The sequence below is a fragment of the Macrotis lagotis genome, chromosome 8, assembly GCF_037893015.1.
Source record: "Macrotis lagotis isolate mMagLag1 chromosome 8, bilby.v1.9.chrom.fasta, whole genome shotgun sequence".
In the NCBI taxonomy this organism is placed as follows: Eukaryota; Metazoa; Chordata; class Mammalia; order Peramelemorphia; family Peramelidae; genus Macrotis; species Macrotis lagotis.
The window spans coordinates 105,281,285-105,307,976 of NC_133665.1; the positions used below are offsets into that span (position 1 = coordinate 105,281,285).

The 26,692-nt window shown below is 36.3% G+C and overlaps 1 protein-coding gene across 4 annotated transcripts in view; it reads right to left on the reverse strand.

Moving 5' to 3' along the window:
• The window catches only part of USP4 (ubiquitin specific peptidase 4), a 72,546-nt gene that overhangs the window by 39,687 nt on the left and 6,167 nt on the right, over positions 1-26,692 (reverse strand). For 3 of the 4 annotated variants that reach the window (XM_074197931.1, XM_074197930.1, XM_074197933.1), the window contains exons 3-11: positions 18,193-18,323; positions 16,144-16,270; positions 14,907-15,052; positions 14,547-14,608; positions 8,790-8,924; positions 7,615-7,729; positions 5,829-6,002; positions 2,919-3,077; positions 1,576-1,800 (exon numbers count right to left, since the gene is read on the reverse strand). In XM_074197931.1, coding sequence (XP_074054032.1) covers positions 1,576-1,800; positions 2,919-3,077; positions 5,829-6,002; positions 7,615-7,729; positions 8,790-8,924; positions 14,547-14,608; positions 14,907-15,052; positions 16,144-16,270; positions 18,193-18,323 — 1,274 coding nt within the window. The remainder of the gene's footprint in view (positions 1-1,575; positions 1,801-2,918; positions 3,078-5,828; positions 6,003-7,614; positions 7,730-8,789; positions 8,925-14,546; positions 14,609-14,906; positions 15,053-16,143; positions 16,271-18,192; positions 18,324-26,692) is intronic. The other variant, XM_074197932.1, reaches the window with a different exon arrangement.

Below are 26,692 nucleotides of genomic sequence, written 5' to 3' on the forward strand. Positions count from 1 at the left end.
AAGTTTAAACTATTCATTTTACAGGGATGGTAACAGAAACCCAGAAAGAACAGAATGCCCAACATTCCTTTGAAAATTTATGGCAATAGCAGGGCAGCTAGATGGTGCAGTGGATAGAGCACCCGCCCTGGAATCAGGAGTACCTGAATTCAAATATCCGGCCTCTTCACTTAACCCCACTGCCTTGCAAAAAAAGAAAAAAGAAAAGAAAACTGATGGCAAAAATCATGACATTAATCAACTAAAATTTTTTTTGTTTTTATCCCTATGGAATTTGAGAAAAATAATCATTGCTTATGTTCTGGTAAACAGGTGAGCTAAGTCTCAATTGTTTATAAAAAGCAAAACAAAAATTGCCATTTCCATGAATTAAATTTTTGTGAATTGTCAGTGACTGGTACTTTCACTAGTTCACTGCTAATGCATAGCATTACTCTTTATTTGTAGATACCCTTTTAGTATATATTTGTTATTGAAAATCATTTGCTGCCACCAGCAATCTCTATATCTAAACCATTAAATTACACATTTATATAAAGAATTAATTTAAAAAAAAGCTATTGGCACTACTAATCAACTCATCAGGTGCCCTTTATCCTAATCCAGTAGGCTTCCCAAAATCATCATTACTTTTAGGTATTGTCTGGTCATAAATATTACAAAATGCTTGGTACTTAAGATCAAATTTAGAGCCAAAAAAGGACATTAGGGGTCATTTAGTACAAAACTCTCATTTTTCAAGTGAGAAAAGTGACTTATTCAAGATCACATTAAGTAAAAGATATAGGATTCAAACCCAGGTCCTTATGACTTTAAACCATACCTTACAGTAAATTATATAAAAACTATATAACAAGTCTTGTGATATTATATCTAGCATATCTTGTAGTTATTATACATTAACTTCATCTGTGTATGCTCCTATTCTATTCCCTGAGTGCAGGGAACTTATCTTATTTTCCCTGAGAACCTGGTATGAGAATTAAACTTTGTTATTGATAGAAAAAAGTTGCCTCTATTTTATAGACAGAGACACCAAAATAAAATGATTACATTGTTTAAGATCATTTTGAGTCCCTGGCAGAATAGGGTCGTTGCCAAAAAGACTTATTTAAATTATCTGATTCACTATATGAATCTTAGGCCCTGCAATCTGCTAGTGAGATTAAAAAGTACACTTTCTTTAGTTCTACAATTCCTCTCAACAGGACACTGAGATAATTTTAGCTATCAGCAAGGTATAAAGATGAAAATAATAACAAATCACACTACTCCCAAAATTTCCCTTTTCAATCCCAAAGTGAACATCTCTGGGCCTCAGGTCTGATCTACACCATATGATATATGGAATTCTAAATTTACAAAAGTTAAAATTTCTAAATGATTTCAAGATGATATATATAAATTTCAAGTGCTCAAGGTAAAAGTTCAGCTTCTAGCAAGACTTATGCTCAAAGTTCAGATACAGTCTTTCAAACACACACCTAGTACTTGGATTTCTAAAACCATCCAAAGACTAACGCCACTTCAGAACTAGAAACTGAGATCTGAATGAAGACCAAGATGACCACATACCTGAGTAGGTCTACATTGTGGATCTGCAGAAACAAAGAAGACCTCCATTGTGCGATCTTTCTTCAGGGGCAAGGGGAGAGTTAAATAACAGAATGGGTCAAAAGTCACAGAAATTTTAGAACATTCTGGGCAGACCAATGTGGATTTGAAAAGGCCATGGAAAGTGTCCACTATCACAGAGTCATTTCTTAGCCTGTGATTCTCCCATGCTTCCTTTGCCACCACCTAAAAACAGAGGACAAGAGATTAAGTAAGCAAGATTTCTACTTTACACATTTCATGTATGGGATTCCAATGCAGCAAACCAAGACAGATGATAAGCCTATTAATAGAAGCAAAATAACAATCAATTCCTAAAATAGGTAAAAGAACCTATCTTTATTAGCAGGACTTAACAAGCCACTACTGTTCCTACACTCTCCTTTCCCACTCCAAGATTCAGTATCTGTGGACTTCAGATCTTTTAAAATAAACTATACACCAGAATGGTCTGGGCATAATGAAATCCCAAATTTGATACTACCTCCAATATTTCTCAAGCTGTGTGGTGCTAAAAAGATCAGTATACCTTCCTCAGCCCACTTCCTGGTCAGTACAAGAAAGAAAAAAAGAGGTCAGCCCCACCTTAATAGGGCTGTCAGAAGGCTCAAAGGAAATAATAACCTGTTTTGAGCACCTTGTGATCCTGAAGCATTCTATAAATCCTAGTTATTACTGTTCACCATTATTTATGGAGTAGAGAATCCAGAAGGCTTCTAAAGCACTTTCTCCACTCCCTATGACCCTCTACACCACAGAACACACAATTGGTGCAGGCTGTCAACTCATGGATTTTTGTGTGTCCTGTCAGCAAGAGATGGCAGTCGCTCTGAGGTCTCCAAGAAGTATTAACCACCATGACTGCTGACAACCTAAGATCTGACTGATCAGAGTCTGTCTCAGGCCTCTCAAACAAAATGTCTCAGACAAAAACATTAACTTAACTGCATCCTTCTAATCAAGGCTTTTTTCCTTCAAGAAACTCTAAGAGTATTGTTGATTTGTTATTGATGCTCAAGAATAAAGTAGCCTAAAAAAAACCCAAAGCAATGCTTAAAGCATCAGGTAACAAAGTAACTCAATGAAATTGGCAGATAAACTTAGATTTTAATAAAAAAAGAATAGCATTAATAGTAACTTGGCCTCACATCTTTAAGCTGTGGCCAACAAGACAGGATTCCAATACTATTATCATCCTTAAGAAACAATGATCCAAAAAGAAGCTCTATCTACAGCTTGCCACCTCCAAGAGCTCCCATTTTTCCAAGATCAACAATTCACCAATCTAACATCACACATCATACCAAGTCAGGCCGGCCATTGGCATCCTTAAGTTCCAAGTACGGTTTCTTCTTCACACGGTTCAGATCTTCATGCAATCCATCCAGAAGAAAGGCCAGTAACTCTTGAGAATCCTGTTGCTGGTAACCCGAAAACTGAGGAGCAAAACGACCAACCTGGGTCTAACCAGAAACAAAATAAATAATTTTTAAGTAAGCTGATTAATATGTTGTAAAAAGAAGATCACCAGCACATTCCATTATAAGACAACCCTCCCTCTCCTCTTCCCATTCCAAGCTGACATCAATATAATAATGACTATTTTGGAGGTCCAGTTATTTAATTTGTAATCAAAGCTGTGAATTCACTGGGGAAAACGTTCCCTCCATCATGTCTTCTATGCTTAAGGATACAATATTTAATGAGATGCCATGACCAAAAAAAGGTATTATCTAATAATTTTCTGATAACAAAACTCTGAACTGCTATATTGGTCTTCAGATGATAAATACACAATCCAGTCTTGGGCTCATTTGAGAAGGTTCTCAAGCTTGCTAAGACCTCCCAGAGCTCATGCCTCAGCCTAGGCCATCCCAATAATATGATGAGGTTTTTAAGAGGCATATTTTGATGAAGGAAATGGAAACACTATACACAAATAATGCCATCAAAAGAAATACATTATAGAAATTACAGAGACAGGTCTCAGAATAAGCTTCTAGGCAGAGCCCAAATCTCTATCTTGCATATCATATATAAAACAAGGTAAGCCCTAAAATAAGCAGATTTCCTGTTGATAAGAAATCCCATTTAGGAGAAACCATGTCAAAATGCTTATCTAGTACAAAATTAGTAATAGAACTTTGAGTAACATGATCAAAATTAAGTTACAAGAGAAGATACTTGGTTTTACGTCCCATGTTGCTATGAGTAATGACAGTGTCTTAACTCTTCCCCTCACAAATCTGGTTCCGAAGTTCTAAGAAATTCCAAGTAATCAAATTGATCCAGATAAAGGACCATCTGAAAACAATGATCTGTGGGAAGGTAAGGTTGGGGATATAATCCCAACCATCCTTATTTTCCTTTAAATATATCATTCCAAATACCATCATATATACTGATATATTTCCCTTCCTTCTATTATATTTCCATTTATCTAAATCATCTTGAGACTAGTTTTAACTTTACCCAGAAAGTCTCCTTGATAATAAGAATGTACATTATTATTTATAAACTATTCCCTAGAGGATAATGGGACTCAAGAAATAGCTTTGATTTTTAATTTCCAAAAGAACAGAATGACAACAATGCCAAGAATGTCTCCCTTCCCTTTTCTCTAGTTTCTTTCATTTCTTCTCATTTTCTTTTTTTTTTTTAAGGTTTTTGCAAGGCAAAGGGGGTTAAGTGGCTTGCCCAAGGCCACACAGCTAGGTAATTATTAAGTGTCTGAGACTGGATTTGAACCCAGGTACTCCTGACTCCAGGGCTGGTGCTTTATCCACTTTGCCACCTAGCCGCCCCTCTTTTCATTCTTTAAAGCCTAATTGGAAAGCAACCTAACTAAATATAGGGAAGTTCTGAGTAAAGTCAAGTCAGCAAAGATCATGCTGAAATTTACATAAGTGAGGCAGCAACTCTGCTTTTTTAAGCCTGTATTCATGCTCTGCTCTAATCTAATCCCTCACTTTCTGATGGAACTGTGTATTGCTTTGCTCTTTTTCTAAGCTTTTAAAGTAGGAGCTAATTTCATTAAGTTCTGCTTTTATTTTCTTATGCATGTTAAGAATTCAGCACTATAAAATGCCTTGGTATTATATTGGGAAAAAGCTCCAGGTTTTTATGTGTAGGATCTGATGTCATTATCTCTAATCTATTGTATTATTTTATCTTTCACTTAAGCATTAATTAATAAATCACCTTTTACTTTCCACACAAATCTACACTAAGGGTTCTTAATTTCTGGTCTGTCACAAACCTCTTTGGCAATCTGATGACACGTCTATGGGCCTACTTATCAGAAGGCTTTTAAATGAATAAGATAAAACCAATTATGCTGAAAACCTTAGCAAAGTACTTAAAAAAAAAATCAGAATCTGGGTTAAAAGCTCCCAGTCTTTACCATTTATCTAAACATGGCTCACTTATGATTATGATCCATATATGGAGGGCAGAAAATGTCTATTTTTCTACATTACAGCTTCTAGGATGTAATATGATCAATGTTTGTGTTCACTTTATATATACATTCTTTCTTTTTTTTTTTTAAGGTTTTTGCAAGGCAATGGGATTAATGTGGCTTGCTCAAGGCCACACAGCTAGGTAATTATTAAGTGTCTGAGGCCGAATTTGAACTCAGGTACTCCTGACTCCAGGGCCAGTACTCTATACACTACACCACCCAACTGCCCCATATATACTTAATTTCTTTTTTTTTTTTGCAAGGCAAATGGGGTTAAGTGGCTTGCCCATGGCCACAGGGCTAAGCAATTATTAAGTGTCTGAGACCGGATTTGAACCAGGTACTCCTGACTCCAAGGCCAGTGCTTTTTCCACTACGCCACTTAGCTGCCCCCCCATATATATGCTTTCTTTTTTTTCCATTTGCTAAAATTCCTTATTATTTTATTATTTCCTTATCTTATTAAATTTCTTATTATATTATTTTCCCCTAATTCTTTTTTTATTTTATTTTTTAAATTTATTTTTTTATTCTCATTTTGTACAAATTTTTTTTACATTAATAAAATATTCTTGTTTACAAGTAAACAAAACAGCCCTCCCCCCATGAATATAGATAGACTTGCTTGGGCGAAAAAAGTAAAGGGGAGAGAAAAAAATTAAAATTAAAAAAATAATCACTGAAAGAAAAAGCTTCAACTTAAAAAGAAGAAAACTAAGAATAATAATCTCATAAAGGAATGTCCACCTACTTTGAACATCCGTGGGGCCACTTGTGTGTTCCTCCCAGACCACATCTGTTTGATGAGTTCAGCATAGGCCTCAGCAATTTCCCCTTTCATGCCCAGAGGATTATCTCGGTTGATTTCAGCCTCGTATTCATCTTTTAGAAAGTATTCGGTCAGTGGTGCAGTGTTACTCAAGCACTGAAAAGAGAATTTTGTCAGGGTATACACAGACTTACTAAAATAAGTAATGATGTAAAGAACTAATTATATTAAGTAATAACATGTAAAGAATAACCAAATCTTGAAGTAATCAATTATCATCTTTCCAAAGTAAAAGCTTTCGGGGTGGCTAGGTGGCGCAGTGGATAGAGCACCGGCCCTGGAGTCAGGAGTACCTGAGTTCAAATCTGACCTCAGACACTTAATAATTACTTAGCTGTGTGGCCTTGGGCAAGCCACTTAACCCCATTTGCCTTGCATAAAAAAACCCTAAAAAAACAAAAAAAAAACAAAGTAAAAGCTTTCAAAGGGTAATAAGAATGAGGATCCATAGACTGTGCTGATACAGCTGACAGTCTTCTACTTATAGAATATTCTTAAAAGTGCTTTCAGGGGCAGCTAGGTGGCACAGTGGATAAAGCACCAGCCCTGAAGTCAGGAGTACATGGGTTCAAATCTGGTCTCAGACACTTAATAATTACCTAGCTGTGTGGCCTTGGACAAGCCACTTAACCCCATTTGCCTCGCAAAAACCTTTTTTTTGTTTGTTTGTTTTTTAGGTTTTTTGCAAGGCAAATGGGGTTAAGTGGCTTGCCCAAGGCCACACAGCTAGGTAATTATTAAGTGTCTGAGGTCAGATTTGAACTCAGGTACTCCTGACTCTAAGGCTGGTGCTTTATCCACTACCCACCTAACCCCCAGCAAAAACCTTTAAAAAAAAAAAGTGCTTTCAAAATTCACTATCTTATCCCATCACAATTATTCAGTACTAAACTTAGTAACAGTGCCAAGACCCAGGTGCCATGACCCTTAATCCAGCATTCATTAAATTAGGCCAACCTAATGGATAAAAACTTCTCACTAAAATTAATGTATCTAATTCTTCCTGCAAGAATTCATGCTTCTGGAAATTCAGGGTTTCTAGGACTTCCAAAGCTAGAAATTCTGAGCCAGGGCTTCCTGAAATAATTGGTGGGCTGCATGTTATTATCAAGGTATAAAGTCTACGGGCAGAACATAGAGAGATTGCTAAAAGCCACCACTACTTCCCCACAGTGAATTCTGAAAGTTACAGGGCAAGTGCACCAAATAATAAGGAAAGTCTAACTCTCAAAAATAACAACATTCCAAACTGAACTTTATATACATGATTTCACTGCTATATCTTTTTTCTCAATATAGTTTAAGTTAAATGGAGGCAGGGACTTTGTCTTATTCTAAGTGTTTTTAATCTTTCCCAAACCTTAATCCATTGGTTCTTAATAAGTATTTACTTACATAAGTTAATGAACCTAAGAAAAAAATTCTAGTACCCTAAAGATAAATTACATCCTTCTATATTAAAATATTTTGACATCTACAGGTGGCACCCAACAAGTCAGAGAAAGACTGGTGGAGGAATGATTCAGGGCTCTTTTAAATTTGAGCTTGGGAATCTGTAGGACACAGAAAACCAGAAGTTGACTATGGAAAGTGTAACAGGTTATTAGGCGCCACAGCTGTCACAACTTCCAATTTGAAAATTCCTGGAAAAATTCAAGTTGTCTTTGACAACTAGTTAATTATTTAGCTGGAGGCTTTGCACCTCTACCTGCAAAGCAGAATTCATGAAGCAGGTGTTCCCCAGGTTTCCAAGTCCACAAAGCCCAGGTTGAGTGTGAGATTGAGTGTCTCGGCAACTATAAGAACTGGAGAAGCCAGAACCTCTGGAAGAAAACAGAAACACTCTTCAGAAATAGAAGAATATAATGATCAACAAATATGTAAAGATAACCCATTACAGGGTTCTACTCCTCCTTCTACTCCACCTCTTAATAAATTTATCTAGTGAGGTATATCAAACTTCATTTAAGAGCATCACACAATGAAGGAAGAGGCCATGTTAGTGCTTTATTCTAAATTTTGCTTATCTGTGAATAATGGAGGTTTTGAATAGGGGCTAGACCTGTCATTTCACTACATACCAGAACACCCAGGTAAGGAACTTCCCTCTCACAATACTGGATTACACCCTCAACCATTTATCATCTTAGAGGGTGGCCTCAAAAAATGAAAGATTAAGGTGACTTGCCCAGTGTCACAAAGTCAGTGTCAGAAAAGAGATTAAAGCCTGGGTTTTCTTGACACTAGTTCTCTATTCATAATGCTGCCACTCAGCCTCTCCCTTAATGGAGAGGAAGTCCAAATTCTTCTCATATTGCAAATATTGTGAAAAGGGCTGAGTCCTGGTTAGAGAACAACAAGATAAGCTTGCAGTCAATTACCACCAAATTTCTCCCTTTCACCCTGATTTTTCTAAACTGATAGTCACATTTCTCTTTCCTGCCATTAAATGGTTGTTATGATAAAAGAAAAGGGTTCATTATTGCCTAAGGGGGCCAGGTTGGGGCTACAGAATAGAAAAGGCTTTCCCCTCTCTATGACCTTTAGCTACTTTAACAGGCCATAATTTCTAAAAAATAAAATTGCAACAGCACCTTAGCACTAGTCACCTATTGAGTAGGAAAAAATAAAGTTGGGTTAATGTTGTTAAACACAACTAGAAGCAAGATGATGGGAGAAAGAGAGGCTACCTGAAGTAGCTGTAGAACTGACTGAAACAAAGGACAAAAAGCCCCCTCCCCCAAAAACAAACCACCAAAGGTAGCTAGCAAATCCTAAACCTGTCATATGGAGGGCAGACAAAGGTGGACAGACATTCAAAGCCGAGAGGGTCAGGAAAAGGCGCCAAGAAAAGAGAAGCAGTGAGAAAAGTCCCGCTCTTACCCCCTGCTGAGACTGGAGCTGTGCACGCCAGAAGAGTTAGCAATATCACCATTTGTAATAGGAGAAGCGGACATGGAGGAATAGGAGCTTGCTGATGATTTTGGAGAGGTAGTAAAAGCTCTGCTAGTGCTTGATCTGAGAGAGAGGAAAGAAGCAGGAATAATGCTACTGAATTTTTATTAGTGCCTCAGAGCACCTTTCAGGGAAAAGGGAATATTCCCCAGTTTTCAATTACTTGATATAAAAAGTTCATTTTCTTGTAACTTCAAGGTGGGTTCCAATTACAAAGGGAATCAAGAAATTCACAAATTTCCTATCTCCACGCTCTTGCATATATGTAGGTTTCCTTTGTAATAATCATGCACAACACATTCAGGATGAGAAATCATCTACGCTTTGGGTGTTTTGAACTTTTAATTTAACAGAATTTCTTGTTGAAAGAATGAGACAAAGAGCAACAGTAAAATTTTTTAGCAAAGTATTTTCCCTAAAAGTCTGAACAGATAAAGTAACTAGACTGAAAATACTCTTCAGCAGAAATAAAGTTTCTCAATTGCAGGAAATGTTTTATTTTTGTCCTTGCATTCCCAGCACCTAACCTCACCTGGCCTGGCAAATGGTTAGTTATAAGAAATGGCTGTTAGTAATATTGTAACAATCAACAATTATGACAGACTCAGTAATTCTTATCAATACCAATGACCAGTAAGGACTCATGAAAAATGCTATCTTCCTCAAAACAGAGAACTGAAAGTTCAAAGTGAAGGTTGAAACATATTTTCCCCCTTGAACATGATTAATGCAGAAATATATTTTGTTTTGATTTTATTTGGATAATGGAGATCATATTTCTTACTATCTCAATGGATGAGGGAGGGGTGTAGGGAGGGAGAAAATTTGAAACTGAAAATAAAGATTAAAAAAAAAAAGAAAAAAGAAATGACTATCAAGCTGAACTGTATAAAAATACCTGTACAGTTTTAGTACACTATTGAATTAAAATGAGAAAACAAAAATAAACATATCTAAAATAAGTGGAAATGACGAAAACTGTTTCAACATTATGTATTTGATTCTAAAATTTTAAATTTTTATATTAATTTGTAATTTGGATTTATACTTACTTCCAATCGAATTAAATTCAATCACTAAAATGTTCTTTATCTTAATTAAAAGTTATATAAAGCATTTTCTGAAATCTTTTAGTAATATCCAATTGTGATGTTAGCTCAGAATATCAAGTTCTCATAGGTTAGACAAAGGAAGTGATTAAATAGAAAAGACCATAAAATAAAAGGCTCAATGTCATGGTATCTGATATAAACTAGTGTTCATATTGAAAAAATAGAAGCTATGAGAGGCAATGATAAGGAGGTAGTCAGTCTCTACACTTAATAAATGAGCATACCTTAGAGAACATAATCTAATGGCTATTTCAAAATGAAAGGCCTAACTCCCCAGATAACTTTCTTAGTGACAAGAAATGCACCTAGTAAATGTTGTATCTATTAGGAGATAAACCTCCATTAACAAAAAAGTATAACCAGTCTTTTATATTGTAAATCAGAGCTCAAGTAGTTAGCTGCCCAGATGGGGAACTGTGTCAAATGGGAATCAGGCAACCTAGAAAATTCCTCAGCATATTTACCAGCACATTACTTAATATACACCACTAAGTTCTACCCAACACCATCACTGTCAAGCGCATCCCAATAATATCAGTGATACAAAGAACAAAGCCAGAGGAAGAAAGAAAACAGTGAAATGTAAACTCCAAATTACCTTTCATTATACTTACTACCTATCACACACAATATCCCAAATAGTACTTGTGTAGCTAAGGTATAAAGTGCTGGGAGAAGTTAAAGATGATAAGTGCAATAAATCATACAACCAATAAAATTATTGAACACAGGGGTCCAATCTCCAAATACGGCTAGCATCTTTCCCAATGAGATAGCTATGCCACAACAGAAAAGCACTGAAAAATGAAGTTTAAAAAAAAGCACTATTTTTTGTCTTGGTCCTGTCACTTTACTATCAGTATAATCCAAGGCAATTAATTCATTTCTACCCAGTGAAGACTTAGTTTCTATAAAATAATCTCTAAGGTACTTTCAAACTTAAATACTATAATTCTATTAAAAAAAATTTCTTGCTGACAAATAATGTAACCAAAGTTCAATTAAAAGAATGAATTGCTGAGAAAATTCTAGATAAAAGAACTATCTACTACAGCCCTCAGTGTGTGTGTGTGTGTGTGTGTGTGTGTATTTGCTCAAAAAAGATAGCTAAATGCTGGAACAAAAGAACAAAATCTCCAAGTAAGAAAATAATTGTTTTCTGAAAATTGCCAAGAGGGGAGATGCTGAACCAAGAAGGTCTTCTCTAGATTCTCCAGGTCTCTTACCTATGATCTACTGGAAAAAAACCATCTCCACAATATTATATGAAAAGTGTATATTTTTTAACTGGAATCAAGTCTGGTTTTGCCAATACTCTGAAATCTTAAAGCTTTCATACATGTCAGAAGCATATAAGGAGAGACTGATTAAACCTCATTGTTGTATTTTTGATATTTTAGGAATTCCCTATGAAGGAGACAAGTTATGGTACTATTTGTCTTTTTTTCTTTTTCTTTTTTGGTTTTAGCAAGGCAATGGCGTTAAGTGACTCGCCCAAGGTCACACAACTAGGTAATTATTAAGTGGTCTGAGGCCACATTTGAACTCAGGTCCTCCTGATTCCAGGGCTAGTGCTCTATCCACTAAACCATCTAGATACCCCAAGTTATGGTACTATTTGATAAAGGTACAGTTCTCCATTGGGCTTTGGTAGGTAAAGTTATAAGAATCTGATTGTTTCTAAAATTCCTCTAGAAAGGCCAGACAAAGCATGTGTTCATGTACCACATAGAACGTACTGTTTAAGAAATTATGTCCCAAACCTACAACTCATTTCTTTTTCTGCCCTGAATAAGATACATATTAATAAAAAAGGAGCTATAAACTTGAATAAACTCTTTAAATAGATGCATTTCAGATTCAGAGCAGTCTCCTGTCCAAAAAACTTGCTTAAAATTTTAAAAATAATCTTACTGGGGGTGGCTAGGTGGCGCAGTGGATAAAGTACTGGCCCTGGAGTCAGGAGTACCCGGGTTCAAATCCGGTCTCAGACACTTAATAATTACCTAGCTGTGTGGCCTTGGGCGAGCCACTTAACCCCATTGCCTTGAAAAATCTAAAAAAAAAAATGAATAAAAATAAAATAATAATAATAATATTAATAATAATCTTACTATGGAAGATCTACCTTTAATACTCAAAGCATTAAGTTTATATATATTTAAGTTGAAGAAAAATACTTTATAGAGACTCCCAAATTTTTTCTAATGTTATGTAAAAGAAAATAACAGCAACCCTTCCAATTGCCATAATAACTACTTTGGGAAGAACTTCCTTCATTGAAAAGGGAAAGCTGCACTAGTTCTACCTAGGTCTCACAGCACTGAGTAAAACCTTTTTAAAACAAACATGCCAGAGCAACAAATAAGAAAATTAAACATCAAGAGGAGAATGAATAGGAAAAGATCTTTCTGACAACCACAGACAGAAAGAATCACAAAGAAAAGGAATCTCTCGCCCAAAACTCTTCCAAACTAGCCTGTATCTGTCAAAGGGTTCATCAATCTTCTAGTCTCACAGGTTTGGCAACACAGCATTATCTTCCCTTCCTCCCTCTCCCACACTCCACATACCCAATCAGTACCTAATCTTATTATTTCTTTCCCTCAAAAATTTGTCACACCAACTGCTCAGGCCTTCATTACCTAGACCTACTAAATGATCTCCCCCGCTCCAATCTCTTGTCCACCCTATACATTACTGCCAAAGTGATTTCCTTAATCACAGACCCAATTATCACTCTCCTTTTAAGAAGTACTTTGGCTCCTATTACCTTTAGGATGAATTCTAGGCTGTAGTTCAGACTCATATTTCAATCTCCTTATACATCACTTTTTTTTTAAGGTTTTTTAAGGTTTTTTTCAAGGCAAATGGGGTTAAGTGGCTCGCCCAAGGCCACACAGCTAGGTAATTATTAAGTGTCTGAGACTGGATTTGAACCCAGGTACTCCTGACTCCAAGGCCAGTGCTTTTATCCACCGCGCCACCTAGCCTCCCCCCTTATACATCACTCTTATCCTGCTCTTTCTGATTCAGCCAGTTGGTTCCTCACAGACAGTACTCTACTCTCATTTCCATATCTCTACAATGGCTGCCATTCCGTGCTTTCTACATGCAATCACTTCACAAGTCTCATCTTAGGCACACCTTAGACATTAAGTCTTTCCTGATTCTTCTTTTTCTTATTTGGCTTTATTTCCTTATTTTTATAGTGTATATGCTTACATAGTGTCGGTACTCTTATATAAATATAAATTTCCTGAAAGTAGATACTGTCCACTTGCCCAGTGCCTAGCACATAGTAGATACTTAATAAATGTCTTGATGACTGGAAGAAATTATTATAACTGGGGAAATTTAAGAAGACCTCAACATAAAAAGTACAGTACTAATCAAAATTATCATTCAAAGTCAGGGAAAAAATGAACACAACCTAAAAGTTGATCCAGCAGACACAGTAGTCAACTTACATGTGAGAATATTACAGTTACAGCAATGTACCTAGAAGACAGGACTGGCTCACCAAGGCTGGAGAAGTCTATTCATACTGTGAAGTTCAGTACAAGGCAGCAGAATTACTAAATCTTCAGTCTAATACAGCTGACAATCCCCCCACTGACAAATCTCCTTGGGGCTGTTCAGATTCCCAATACTCACCAGGCTGTTTCTTGGGGCCCTCCTAAAGAAATACTAGGAGGATTCTTTTCCTACATAAGAGACCCTCCCTATTGATTATAAAACATCATAGAGAAGGCATGTTGGGCCTCCCTCAGATAAACAGAGGTAAGAATTTCTGAAGAATTGAAGTTGTGTCTCCAAAAACATCAGAAGCTCCGTGGGAGAGCTATTGGGAAGTCTTGAGGACTGCATGAAGGTCTAAGCCCCTCAGTTTCTCTTTTCATTTACCCATCCTTAGTTGGTACATTTTTCTCCTTTTATCTAGGCCAGAGAGGAGGGAAACCTTTAATCCAAAAGTTCTTGTCAAAAACCTGGATAAGGTTGACAAAGAGAGCACAACAGGTGCCCCACAACCTTTCCTCCCAACTTAGAAGGAAAACTCAACTCTTCCCTCCCCAAGGATGTATTCCACACCATATAATAAATACACTCAGAGCCAAAAAATTTTCTTGACAAGCTCCAGGGACAACTATTAACAGTTCCTAGTTAAAGGTGATACTTTGATGGCAACAAGACAGGGTTAAACTGCTACTGCCTTTAATTCAGCCAAAACCTCGTGCCCACTAAGCTGTTCTTCTGGGCTTCTGGCCAGGCTAACCACAAAGGAGAGAAATAACACACCATTAAAACAACAGAAGTCTCACCAGAATTTAGAGCAATACTTTTCCTGATACTGTGCTCATCTGACAAATTAATCCTCCTTGAAAAAAGGATGTTGCTTGTTATGCCTCCTACCAAAAAACAGGTCCTGAGCAAGTGAATCTACATTTCAGAGTTTCAGGAAATTTTCCCCCAAGTAAGAGAAAACTTCTCTAGCCTAGATCAATGCTTTAGAAAGGAGCCTCTCACTCAGACATCTGAATACTGGGCTAGAACAGTTAGAAAGCTTACTCACTTGGACTGAAGTGTCTGTCGAGGCCATGTGCCATCTTCATTTTGGGGCTCAATGACTAGTACCTGAATGAAAGGGAAAAACATTAAGGCAATGGAAGCAATCCTTACCATTCCACTACCACTGCATTTTTTCTTTTCTATATGGAGGATCTTGCCAATTTCTGGAAAGAAAGTAAGTTCTAGACATTACACAATATATTTATTTATACATACCAGAAAGAGTAATCTGCAACCAATGAACAAAAATTTACTAAACATTTATGAACAGGGTCCTGGGGGTGAAAGCAACCCATCCTGCAGAAGCTGGCATGATAGTGGGGGAGAGGACACAAACTTAGGCATCACAGACATGGTCACGCACCTGCCCCTGGTACAGACCAGCGTCTTGCACAGTGTTGTCGGGCTTGCTGAGTTGTTCATATGTGTTACTCATGTACTTGTTCCAAAGTCTTGTTTCCCTCTCATCAGGAATGTTAAATAGTTTCCGCATTTCCTTCTCAATGGTTGCTAATTAGAGACAAACACAGTTTAGCTGTTTTTCGACAGTCAAGTCTCTAAGGCAATAATAGCAAGAACAATGTCTGAGGAAATAAACAAGACTGAAAAAAAAGTTCTACAATGACACTAAAAGAAAGATAAATCACTTCTAGTGAATATTTTAAGTGTTCTCAAGAGGATTGTGTAGCTGAAATTCTGCCTAATCCCAGAACCGAATGAGTCCTGGGAAAAAATTATCACCTATGAAGTCCTCTAATGAAGAACTTGATTGGCACTGGATATCTGACTACACCTGCCAACTTCAAAACTGAGCTGACTCCACACCAATAACTTTCAAACATGGTGGGAGCTTTATTCTTACCCCTAGGGAATTGCTCTCCGGTAAAATTCAAATTTCAGAAGATGACTAAAGGGCATCACCAAAACAGACAATATTAAAGACAATCCAATGTGAACTGATACAAGAACTGTATCAGGAGTTGTATATGTGTTGCCTGATTTTGCTGAACTTTTTTCTTTTTTAATCTTTGTTACAAGGCAAGAGAGGTTGGAAGGGAAAGTAAGAGGGTGGACATACTGAGGTATAATCAGAAGTGAATAGGTTATACAAACAAAATAAATATAACCAAAAAAGTTTAAAAGGGTAGCAGGCTGCAGTATCCACAAAGCCAACAACATATTTTGTTACACTATATCCCTAACCCCTTCCAAATGACTCAGTGCTGTACACACTGTCATACAGTCAACTTAACTCCTTTCCATAAATTTTCCTCCCAGAACTGGTGCCTGTTGCTAGCACAAACCTAAATGAAATGGCACTATTTCTAAGGTCCTGATGACAGAGAAAGCATGGCTAGTACTTAGTACACACCAAGGACAAGATATGGGTGCTTTTCAGTTCTTACACTGAGATTCATCCTCAACAGGAAAACAGCAGCCATAGTTCTGCAGCTCTAGTCCATGGGAGGAAAGCCACAAAACATAATCAAGTACACAGTTCCCTTTTTTCATATTTGGAAATAAAGAAATGCGGATGAAACTTCATTCCCACTCACTCCCAACTCTAGAGTCATAAAAAGCCCAGTTTAGTAAATGCTCACCTATAGTATCTGCTTTGCTGAAATGGCAACTCAGCATATTGGTGGGGTCGCTGTTTTCACAGAGCTTCAATTCCAGCAAATAAACCTCGACTTTGCAGTGTTTGACAAACAGGCCATGTTCCACAACCTAAAGGCAAGAGGCACCAAAGTAAAGTAGAGAATGTGATGCCATATCAAAGAGAAGCTAGATACAGAAACTAATGAGTATGTCAATAAGTTAACATTGAAATATGAGAATTGCCTTTCCTGAGTGGCTAGGCAACCAAATCTACAGATTAAAGTGAAAGACACTGCCCAAAACACCAACAGAAAGTCTAATTCACAATTAGACTCTACTAGGAAACAGAAAAGAATGCTCTGCCTTCAGAGACAGAACCAAACAGGACTAAATGAGGAAGGAGATATGGCAGGGGCCCCTAGACTACACTAAAAGGTCAGGTTAGCTTCTGGATGGAAGGACTCTACTGTCAGTCAACACGAGCTATCCTGAACTTGACAGTCAACTTCAAAACAAGTAGAGTATGATTTCTACATATTACTAACAAAATAAAGAGACATCTACTACATAATAAAGGTTCAAAAATGAATGTTTCCTTTACAAAAGAAATGATTACAAAAACAAAGGATAATCAAATGTGCCTATAAAGTTAGTTCCTAGATACCAAATGAGGAGTATACACCATAAGTATGAACACATTCACAAAATATTCAAGATAATGCCAACTGTCAAAGCTATTTTGGTGGTTTACAGGGTATATGAAATGAATTAAGTCAAATTACTACCTACTGGTCTTCTTTCTGCCTATAAAACTGCTCTCTAGAACCTACTCAAAATCCCAGATTTCTAGCTGCAGAAAAAGCTATACTTCACCCTAAGTGGCGACTCTGAGAAGACTAGGTGGCAAAGTGGATGGAGCACTGGCCTTGTAGTTAGGAAGATGAGTTTTAATCCTGCCTCAGACACCTGACACATACTTGGGCAAGACACTTAACCCTGACTGCCTTGCATCCAAGGCCATTTCCAGTTGTCCTGATTCATATCTGGTCACTGGACCGAGATGGTTCCGGAGGAGAAAGTGAGGCTTGATAATTTAGCACAGTACCTCCTCACTGAAATCCAATTCATGTGCTTGTTCATGGTATCACCTCCCTGATATTGTGGTCTTCTTCGAAAATGAAGGACAAACATTATTCTTATAATCTAACCACTACTCTCCTTTCCTATCTTGTCAGGAAGCAATTATACAAAGTATGCAGAGCCAAGAGAATTGTACAATGCAAAAATGCCATGTGTCATTGAAGTGATGAAAATTCTCCTATGTTGGGATAAAGTAAAATTGAAAAATGTAGAAATCCTCAAAATATATGACTTTCAGTGAGAGTCTTAGCTTTGGTGAAAATCATACCATTCTTAAGTACACATATTTAGGGAGTCAGACCTTCCTAAGGATCAGGATTACTGAAATATGTGCCTACTGAACTATAGGAATCTGTCTGTGCCCTAAAATCTCAAACTTACCCTGGCTGTAAAATTTTGGCTTTAAGAATAACTCATAGGTATTTGCCCAAAGTCTAGTCAATGAAAAATACAAGTTTTGGGGTTTTTTTTTTTTTAAGGGAAATGAGGTACAAAAAAATTAAGATATTTATTTAAAAATTTATTTAAAAATGGATTATTCTATATCATAGCTTTCCTATATCCAGGCAACAAGTATGCTAAGATGACTACTTTACTCATCATAAACTAAATAATGGTCATGTTGTTCTGCTGTCAGTCACAGTGACAACAACAATGATAATGGTGCTACTGCCCATTTCTACAACTTCCCCCCCCAAAAAAGCTGAATTTGAAATCATTTCCAAGTGTGTTCAGTGGGAAGTGGGAAGTCAAAGGCCAAAAACACTTTCATTCAGTCTAATTAGGTCTGTTTAACTAAAGTTGAATCCAACACAAGCCGGCAGCTTTTGTCCTCCAAGCAAACTGTGTAAAGAAGAGAAAAACGTCATATTACAAGAAGGTTGTACAAGTAAACAGTACAAAGAACTCACTTTTCTGACTATAGGCTGTTGTCCTTCTACACAACCATACCAATTCACTAATTTATTCCAGGCTTCAGTAGGAACCAATACATAGTCTAGCTCATCAATTAAATGTTCCTTTAAGGTTTGACTTTCAGGATCTGAAAAGAAAAAAAAAATAAAAATCATGAGGTGTACAACTCCTCTGAAAGAGAAGAAATGTATGTTTTAACTGGTTTCTGATTACTCCGATGAGGCTGTGACTTCATCCACTCACAAATTGATACCACCCTCCACGTTTTCTTATTCTAAATGATTCTTGTGCATTTTCAAGTTAAAATTTTTTTTTTATTATGAACATGACATGTCTTTCCATAAAACCACTATGGACAATCATCATCTAAGTAGTTTCTCACAATTTTCATAAAATATAATTTTAAAACAGAAACAAAATTTTTGTCATAGTCAACAATACAAAAGTAATTCAAACACACTATATCAAACTCAAAAATGAAAGATATCACAAGCGAAAAATGATGAAGATCATTCTTCCCTGACCTGACTACAATGTACATACTCTACCACCATCTTCTAACTCTAAAATATTCTAAAATCTCTGATGGCTGGAGATGCATATTAAACTGTGTTATAGGGGATAGAGAGCTGGAGACCACCTCTATTCTTGACAACTATGTGACAAGTCATTTAACCTCTGAGAGATTCAGTTTCCTTATTTATAAAGTGGGAATAATAGATATAAAATAGATATAAAACTTGTCTCACAGGGTTGTGAGGCTCAAAATAGGAGTTTATATAAAAGTATTTATAAACTTTAAAATGCCCGAAAAAATCCAAATATCAGTAAACTCCTGTTCTGTACAAGTACAGAGAAATATGCTAGATGAAATGAATGCAAAGACAAAAATGAGAAAGCACCTGCCATCAAACTGAAGCCATATACATCTTTAACTAAGTTCATGTGTGTTCACAAAGTACTATGAAGATAATACTAATGAGCCCTACTCAATTTAATCAGTATTTACTCAGGTCATTTTGATTTAATGAGTATCAGTGATTATAAGTAGAACGGGGTTGTCTGATTTAATTAACACATAAGAATAAAAGTTATGTAAACAAATAACTAATCCATGTATTAATAATTATAATATATTGGATCTATCATATAGATTCACATTTTGTTAGTTATGCCTGTCTAAGAATATGTATTAGCTTGAATAAAGAACTTAATGCATTAGCAAAGCCTCCCACCTCAACTCCTAAAATAAACTTCAAAAGGCTCAATAATAACTCTTCACCCCTATGAATCATTTCTACCCATCCCTAGTAACTTTTGCTTCAAAATCACGACTTCCTTGGACCCTAGTATACTGTTGGTCAAATATTAGAAATTTATGATTTATAATAGAAAGCCCTAAGATATGGTTGACAGGGTCCTATGACCTTTGGAAAGCCTCAACTGAGATAGCCTGCAACTGACAGCCTACAGTTTTTGACCTATAGCTAATGACCCATGAAAGAGGCTTGTTGACAAAGTGGTTATGATTGATGGACATTTTCCTTAGCCAATCATAAGACTTTCTCACTTCTGGAATTGTCTAATCATGGGATTGTATCACTTCATTCTATTTTGATGCTCCCTCAGTGGTTACAAAATTAATTTTTCCTCAAGCAGAGAGGTGACCAAGAGGAAAGGCTTGGAACCAGCTGATTAGGGACCATTGGCATTTTTATTTTTTTAAAGATTCTTTTTTTAATTTTATTTATTATTTAAGGCAATGGGGTTAAGTGACTTGCTCAAGGTCACACATCCAGGCAATTATTAAGTGTCTGAGGCTGGATTTAAACTCAGGTCCTCCTGACTCCAAGGCCAGTACTCTATCCACTGTGCTACCTAACTGCCCTACACTGAACCACCTAGAGACCCCATTCTTACTGCTCAAGCTCACAGCTGTCTAAATGATTTTTGTTACTCATTGGAATTTTGCAGTTCACACAAATATATTGTATTACATACATATTAGATACATAAGTATATATTTGATATATAACAGACACGAAACCGGCACAAGGTCTTTTTAATAAGAAAAGTGCAAACAACTGAGGGAATGAGAAAAGACTTCCTTTGCAAAAGAATGCTTTGGCTGAGCTCTGAGGAATGCAGGAAGGAAGAGTACATTCCTCAACTATCAGTGAAAAATTCACTAATTATTCAATAATTTCCATCTGACCTGCTTTTATGTATGGTTCCTCCTGCTCTCTGAAAACTCTCACATCTACCAAAAAGATAGATGTTGCAAGATTCTACACAAGGTCAGAGCAAGGAAAAGACAACAACCTTAGAGTTTTGAGGAAATGGGGGGAAAATAGTGCCTAGAAGAATTCAATACGTATATAGTACATTTTTTTTAGCAGACTTTCTCACAATCCATAGGTATTTAAATGCTTGTTTGACATAGTAATGATACCATAACCAAAAGTGTTTATGCTGGCATTTTTATAGCAATTTCTTAAAAGCTCAAAGTATTTCGTTTATTCTCCTTCATGTTACTATGAAGTATACAAAGGTATATACACAGCATTCTTCTAAAAAATTTAATTCATAAACTTAAAAAAACATTATCAACAAATACTAACAAGCAGTTATGAGAATGAATCCCAAGTCATAATAGCTAAACTATTTACAACTTGATTTTATTTCAAAAAAATCAAAAACTCAAAGAATATTCAAATTCAAATATAATAAATTTATTTGTGCCTTGAATTGGATGGAACCTCTGAAAACATACAGAAATACAAGAATCACATAGAATGACTAGGGGCAATAGGGGTTATAATATTCACAGTAAGTTCTCTAATCAACTGAACCAATATAAAAGAACAAAATGATCATCTGTCCTGTGTCCCTTTCTGATTTCTTTTCATTGCTTATTAAGTTTGGTTTTATTATGCTTTTTAATATTTAATAATTATCATATGTGGTGTTCTAATTTGACAACTTTTACTTTGAATCATTATGTCTATGGATGATCATTCTGAAATGAGTTTGGATACGCGATTAGCCAAAAAAAAAATCTCAACTACATTTCATGTATTTTTTCTAGTAATATGCAAGAAATGGATGTTTACCCTAATTAATTGTGGAGAGTCTCATCTGGCAATCTCCTTAGAGGAGGACCAATTAACTACATGAGAGACCATCATGCTGTTAAAGAGTCAACCCTTTCATCTCTAAAACTTCTATCCTGGAGTCCCTGGTTTCCTGGCTGGTGAATGCATTTCCTGGATCACTATTTCACTTTTTTTTAAGGTTTTTTGCAAGGCAACGGGTTTAAGTGGCTTGTCCAAGGCCACACAGCTAGATTAATTATTAAGTGTCTGAGGCCACATTTGAACTCAGGCCCTCCTGATTCCAGGGCTGGTGCTCTATCCACTGCGCCACCTAGCCACCCCTGGGCCACTATTTCAGAAAAACCCCAATTATGCTTTGCTTCATTCCCTATTCTCAGATCATCTCATATACTCTCCAACTACTTAAATGAGTAGAGCTAGTGCTCTAAACACTGTGCCACACCCACTCTATTTCTGAAACTAGGAAACATAAGCTCAGTCATGTTTTCCAAATAGAATGTTTCAATTTGTTTCACTGTGATGCCATTAACTAAACCCTACAGCTTTCTCATCCAAAGTCACCTCTTCCTCATTACAATGTAAGTTCCTCAAGAAAGGAGACTGTCTCTTTTCATCTCCAAAGTTCAGCAGTTCATGACACATAGTAACATTTAACACATTATTTTCCATTCGTTTTTTCAGACATTATGGGCAAAGCAAATGACAAATTCAATTCACTCTAGCCTAGATTCAGTAGGCCACACTTCAAATCAAACTTCCTATTCAGAATGCAGCACTATTTTCATTAACACCCTAGTATTATGACACCACAATCAAATGGGGAGCATGCCCTTAGTTCTATCAGTGCTAAAATCATAGCATAATTTCAAAATATAGATTTCCATTCCACAAGTTTCTTAGGCAGAAGTAATGGAGAGGAATACCAGACAAAACACTAGTTGGACCACAAGGAGAGAGAATGGAGGGGAAAAACTAAAGAGGGAATCTAAACTATGAAATCCTGCTGTCACTAGGACACATGCAAATATGTCAGCATGTGAATGTGTATATTCACTAATACAGGATGTGCATACTGAGTGAAATTTTCCTGAAGTTTTCCTAATTTTTCCATAATTTCCTAATTATGCATTTCAAAATCACTCACAAGACCTCTATCATTGAGCAAATAGGTTTGAAAACCAAGGTGACTGACAGCATGAAGACCTAATAAAAGATAATATCTTACTTATCAAATGAAATATCACATTCCTATATAATCAGACTCAAAGAACTTTAACTCATTTATCAAATTCAATATTGCCTGTGCATGCCCTTTGATCCAGCAATACCACTACTGGGTCGGTATCCGGAAGAGATCATGAAAAAGGGTAAAAATCTTGCGGCAGCTAGGTGGCACAGTGGAGATAGAGCACCGACCCTGGAGTCAGGAGTACCTGAGTTCAAATGCGGCCTCAGACACTCAATAATTACCTAGCTGTGTGGCCTTGGGCAAGCCAGTTAAACCCATTTGCCTTGCAAAAAAAAAAAAAACAAAACACCTAAAAAACAAAAAGAAAAAAAGGGTAAAAATCCCACATGTACAGCAGCTCTTTTCAAAATCACAAAGAATTGGAAGTTGAGGGGGATGTCTATCAATTAGGGAATCGCTGAACAAATTGTGGCACATGTATGTGATGGAATAGTACTGTGCTATAAGAAATCATGAGGGACTTCAAGAAAAGCCTTGGGAAGGCTTGCATGAACTGATGTGGAGTGAAGTGAGCAGAACCAGAAGAACACTGTATCTAACCTCTGCTTGAATGCTGCTGAATGCTGCTACTTGGGGAGGTTGGCAATATTGAATATTGAACTTTTTAAAAAATATTTAACAATAACATGGGGTGATGACCAACCATGATGAATTTGTTCAATACAGCAGTACAATAATCAAAGACAATTTTAAAAGACTTGTAATGGAAAATATCATCCACATGCAGAGAAGTAACTATACAGTTTAAATGAAGAACAAAACTTACTATCTTCAATTTTTTTTAAAAGTTGTCTTATATATCATTTTTTCCCCTCTCTAATGTTTTCTTTCTTCCATTTGGATCTAATTCTTCTCTCACAACATGATCAATATAGATCTATGTTTAGCATTAGCAAAATGATTGGTTAAAAATTACTGTTGCATATAGTTGAAAAGACAAATAAATATTTTTTTTAAAAATTCAATATTGCCAACCTCCCCAAGTAACATCATTCAACAGCACTCAAGCAGAGGTTAGTCATGTTAATGACATTGCTACTTCCAACTTCCAACACAAGGTGAGACTAAATAAACCGTAAATTCCTTCGTGTGTGTGTGTGTGTGTGTGTGTGTGTGTGTGTGTGTGACCTTTAGCTAAGCTGTCATTTAAAAAAGAAAAATAGCAGGTTCTCTTAGAAAGAACTAGACCCAATAAAACAAAGAATTCCTTTTTTTTAAAGTTTTTTTGTAAGGCAATGGGGTTAACCCCCAAGAGCATTCTTTATGGCAATAAAGAATTGGAAGGGAAGTTGTCCACATTGCAGAATGGCTAGAGAAATTTGTGGCATATAAATATACTGGCATATGAAACAACTAATAAGATGAACTGAGATGAGCATGGGAAGATCTACCTGAAATACAGAATGCTGATAACTAGAAAATATTTACAATGACTAAAATAATGTCAAGGAAAAAAGTGAAAAGTAGCGGACTCTTGGTCTCTGAAGAAATGATGAAAAACGCCCTCCTTGGGGTAGCTAGGTGGCACAGTGGATAGAGCACTGGCCCTGGAGTCAGGAGTACCTGAGTTCAAATCCAGCCTCAGACACTTAATAATTACCTAGCTGTGTGGCCTTGGGCAAGTGACTGAACCCCATTGCCCTGCAAAAATCAATAAATAAATAAATAAATAAATGGATGAATAAATAAATAAATAAGCAAACAAATAAATAAAAAAACTGCCCTCCTTGCCAGTCTCATTAAAAAAGTTGGATTTAAGTCTCCAAAATTTTGGTAAGTTAGTTATCATCAGTGCATTGCTGAATTGGATTTATTGGTTTTTCTAGATTGTAACAGACAATTGAGATGATGCAGCAACAAAAGGCATGAAAATTTTATTCTAAAACTGTTTTTAAAAAGTGAACAATAAAGGTGGCTAAGTGGCGTAGTAGATAAAGCACCGGCCCTGGAGTCAGGAGTACTTGGGTTCAAACCCAGTCTCAGACACTTAATAATTACCTAGCTGTGTGGCCTTGGACAAGCCACTTAACCCTGTTTGCCTTGCAAAAACCTTAAAAAAAAAAAAAGTGAACAATGTTCAGTAGGGACAAAAAAGATAAGCCAGATTTGATAAGAGAGTAACTGAACAAATTATGATACATGAATGTAATGGAATTGTATTGCCCAGTAAAAAATAAAAAAGTAAAATTGGAAGAGTAGGTCAGAAAACTTTCGCTTCTCCAAATACCTCCTCAAAAAAAATGTAAAACATTGTCTCACAGGGAATGTAGAGTAGCAAAAATAAACAAAAATTAGGGTTAGAATTTGTCCTCCTAAGACTACCTAAAAGAACAAGAAATAAAAAAATTTGAAGGACATTGTGACTAGGAATACTACCCATAGCTCAAGAGTGGAGAGGAAAGTTCAAGGTTGGGCCCTGGGACAGACTTAAGAAAAGAGTAAGAAGAATCTGAGACTTGGTCATAATTCCTCATATCTATGAACTAAAACTTGTTTATTACTAATAGCTGTAAAACTAAGTGAAACAAAATAAAAATGAGCAAGCAAAGGAGAAAGAACCCAACCATAAATAGCATCTATAGGGATAGGGAAGATCAGGATTCATATACAGAGGAAAACAATGAACTTAAAAAGCCTACTCCTTGTAGTTTACCCTCTCAGATCTATGGAAAGGGAAGCCATTTAAGCCCAAGGAAGAGATGGAAAACATCATTAAAAAACAAACTAGATAATTTTGATTACATTAAATTAAAAAGCTTTTGCACATACAAAACCACCATAACCAAGATCAAAAGAAATGTAGTAAATTGGGAAACAATTTTTACAACTAGTATTTCTGACAAAGGACTCATTTCTAAAATATAAAGAGAACTGGGTCAAATTTTTTTTAAAAAAACCAAGTCAGGGGCAGCTAGGTGGCGTAGTGGATAAAGCACCAGCCCTGGAGTCAGGAGTACCTGGGTTCAAATCCAGTCTTAGACACTTAATAATTACCTAGCTGTGTGGCCTTGGGCAAGCCACTTAAGCCCGTTTGCCTTAAAAAAAAAAAAAAAAAAAAAAGCAAAGTCATTCCCCAATTGACAAATGGTCAAAGGATATGCAAAAGTAACTTACAGATGAGGAAATCAAAGTCAACCATAGTCATATGAAAAACTGCTCTAAATCACTACTTATTAGAGAAACACAAATTAAAGCATCTCTGAGGTACCATCTCACATCTCTCAGACTGGCCAATATGACCAGAAAGGACAATGATCACTTTGGAAGGGATGTGGAAATCTGGTACACTAATATATTGTTGGTGGAGCTGTGAACTCATCCAACCTTTCTGGAGAGAAATTTGTAATTACACCCAAAGGGCAACAAAAATGTTCATACCCTTTGATCCAGCAATACCACTATTGGGTCTATACTCTGAAGAGATGATGAAAAAGGGTAAAAACATCACTTGAACAAAAATATTCATAGCAGCCCTGTTTGTGTTGGCAAAGAATTGGAAATTAAGTAAATGTCCTTCAATTGAGGAATGGCTTAACCAACTGTGGTATATGCATGTCATGGAACACTATTATTCCATTAGAAAACAGGAGGGATAGGAATTCAGGGAAGCCTGGAGGGATACTGAGCAAGATAAGCAGAACCAGAAAAACATTGTACACCCTAACAGCAACATGGGGGTGATGATCAACCTTGATGGACTTGCTCATTCCATCAGTGCAACAATCAGGCACAATTTTGGGCTATCTGTGATGGAGAATACCATCTGTAGCCAGAGAAAGAACTGTGGAGTTTGAACAAAGACCAAGGACTATTACCTTTAATATGGGGGGGGGGGGGGGATTGATATCTTATTGTCTGATCTTGCTATCTCTTTTACTTTATGTTTCTTCCTTAAGAATATGATTTCTCTCTCAGCACATTCAATTTGGATCAATGTATAGCATGGAAACAATGTAAAGACTATCAACCTGCCTTCTGTGGGGGTGGGGGGAGGGAAGCAAGATTAGGGGAAAAATTTTATAACTCTAAATAAAATCTTTCTAAAAAAAACTACTCCTTTTTCAATGAGAAATGTCAAATTATCCTAAACACAGAAAAGAGCTCTTGGAAGAACTTTAAAAATCAAATATG